General features: G+C 31.6%; 1 protein-coding gene across 1 annotated transcript in view; it reads right to left on the bottom strand.

The window, feature by feature from the left end:
- LOC111083360 overlaps nucleotides 1-2,891 on the bottom strand; it is a gene marked incomplete at its 3' end in the record, with an annotated part of 5,739 nt that overhangs the window by 1,999 nt on the left and 849 nt on the right. Inside the window, exons 2-3 of the mRNA XM_022379853.1 lie at nucleotides 2,651-2,785; nucleotides 1,517-1,594 (exon numbers count right to left, since the gene is read on the bottom strand). Coding sequence (XP_022235561.1) covers nucleotides 1,517-1,594; nucleotides 2,651-2,785 — 213 coding nt within the window. The remainder of the gene's footprint in view (nucleotides 1-1,516; nucleotides 1,595-2,650; nucleotides 2,786-2,891) is intronic.

The following is a 2,891-nucleotide window of genomic DNA, read 5'->3' as shown; positions in this document are numbered from 1 at the left end:
GTAAGATAAATACTAAAGTGTGAAGATAGGAAAGTAGCTGTAGTAGTTGACCATTCATTATCTGTAAGATTGAAGATAGGAGACCAGCTGTAGTAGTTGACCATTCATTATCTGTAAGATAAATACTAAAGTATGAAGATAGGAGACCAGCTGTAGTAGTTGACCATTCATTATCTCTGTACTAAACATTAAAAAAAACACAATCACAGACTCAAAGAAAGAGAACAGTAAGCATTCAATATTTCACTTTAACACACTAACAATGATCAGATAGATAATAAAGGAACAGCAGACAAACCTAAGCCTAATTGTACCTTAACACACTAACAATGATCAGATAAGTAATAAAGGAACAGCAGACAAACCTAAGCCTAATTTTACCTTAACACACTAACAATGATCAGATAAGTAATAAAGAAACAGCAGACAAACCTAAGCCTAATTTTACCTTAACACACTAACAATGATCAGATAAGTAATAAAGAAACAGGAGACAAACCTAAGCCTAATTTTACCTTAACACACTAACAATGATCAGATAAGTAATAAAGGAACAGCAGACAAACCTAAGCCTGATTTTACCTTAACACACTAACAATGATCAGATAAGTAATAAAGGAACAGCAGATAAAAGTTTAATTTGACCTTAAGTTTCAAAATTTAGATTAATTACTTAATTAAATCAAGCGAAGTACTTTCATATATGTTACAAGGCATATTGTTATCGGAACAAAAATTAACACTTAGTGTGTCACATTATGTAAGTATGTGATATTTATAATGTCTGATGCATTTCATAATTTAAACAAACACAATGTAATAAACATTAAGTATCAATTGTATGCTTTAGTTTAAAAATTTAGAAACTGATCAGTTTTCCAAGAGTAAGCCTGATTGGTGAAGAAGTTCCATTGGATCTATATATATACATGTTAGAATACTTGTGGTGGGCATCACACAGATAGCCCATAATGTATTGTTGTTCTTAACTACAAGCTACATAACAACAGCTTTAATTTATAAACAAACAGTATAAAGTAACAAAACGTGACATTTCTTGTCCTTTGACATAGAAGACATTACAAAGCCCCCAATTCTCCAAACTTAAGAGATACATTCAATTTCAGGCTTCAAAGTACTTCACAATACTATGAAGTACACTTACCTGCAGTCTATGAATTCTCACAATATCCCCTGCATGGATATCAGGAAAGACTTGACCAATGTGACCAATAACTACACAGATCATCCCATCCAATGTTGGGTCTCGCAGAACAAGTTCCATATAAGGTTTGTTGGAAGCTGTAGATTTGAGAGTAAACATCACAAAAAATTAAATATGATATTTAGTTGGGATTTATCTTACCTAATCCCAATCTTACCATTCTGGAATGTAGCATTTAAACAGCTTCTAATCCCAATCTTACCATTCTGGTATGTAGCATTTAAACAGCTTCTAATCCAAACATTGTAACAAAACTCACACTGTGATTTAATACATCACGAGCTCTCTCACCTGACAAACAATATCAGCAAAATCTCCAGGTTCCATTGTTTTTACTGATGTTGATGCAAATTCTCTCAGTTCTTCCACCTGGTGAAAAAATACTGCTATTAAACTCAAGGAGTTTTTCTACTGATTCAAACCAATCGTATAGTATTTACATATTATCTCTAATCTGGAACTGTGAGAAACAATGCTGGCAGCTATGAAAACAAAAATTGTTTAGTAACATTTGTTAATGTACAGATCCTCTCTTTTATTTTCTTAAAGGGCACATACATACCATTCTTTTACTCAGAGAAGAATCCTGTGGTGTTTAGATATTATAATAACAATAAAGGGTTCTTGTTCATGTGATTATACTATCTAAACATCAAGAAAATATATGCTTTTTGACTTCTCTGTGTATGTTACTAAAGCATTTGAAGGCCAACAAGACTGCCATTACTCAAATTTACAAGTTTATTATGAGTAGTAGGTTTCTCCAGATGGATAAGTGGAATGCAACATTTGGTCCAGATAATAAGCACAAAGAAGATGTGCAGAGTCTGAATTTATGAAGGATTTTTTTGTTTTACTAAAGAAACACAAGTTTTGTTGATTGACCCTCTCTCAACAAACTTGTATATTTTACACAACCTTGTAATCACTATGTAACCATGAAGGTATACATAACTCCGAAAATACTTAATATGTCTTCACAAAACTTTCAATAATTATTATAACTTTTTTGTAGACAAAAAATCTGAATTTTTACTAAAAATTTCCCTGTAAATATATAGAGTTAGGGTGTTGAATGCTCCGAGTGCAAAGTGATTTTTCATGTTAAGATTAAAAATTAATTTCTTCACCCAAAAATTTAGAATAATTTTAGACCTAAAGAGCTTTGTGAGTCGTTAAGAGTCAGGTGGTCTTTAGCTAAGAGATAATTAAGATAATACAGATATAAATGTACAGTTAATTGAACTTCATGTTAACTTATTTTGTATATTTTGATATCCATTACTAACATTAAATGAAACTTAGAGATATTTAAATAGAATTCTAGTTCAGCTTCACTGCTTTTATTTAAAAAGTATTAATATTCACTGATGTACAGTACCTGCTTGAGTTCACTGTACAGCTATGTGTGTAAACGGTACATACCTTCCTTTGATCATACTCAGTGTAAGTGTAAGCACCAGCTACAGATCTTGGTGATGATGTACAGACACCACTAAACACAAGGATATCTTTTGGTGAAAAACATTTTCCTTTCACACTATTTCTGTACCTGTCTACCTAAAACAACAACGTAAAATATAAGAATCCTAATAATGAAGCATAAGAACTTAAACTATGCTAGAGCTCATGTAATACATAAGCTGTTTAAATGCCACATCCCAAA

The sequence above is a fragment of the Limulus polyphemus genome, unplaced genomic scaffold, assembly GCF_000517525.1.
Source record: "Limulus polyphemus unplaced genomic scaffold, Limulus_polyphemus-2.1.2 Scaffold9252, whole genome shotgun sequence".
Taxonomy (NCBI): Eukaryota; Metazoa; Arthropoda; class Merostomata; order Xiphosura; family Limulidae; genus Limulus; species Limulus polyphemus.
Note: the sequence above shows the minus strand (reverse complement) of the source record. Positions and strands in the feature narration are given on the sequence as shown.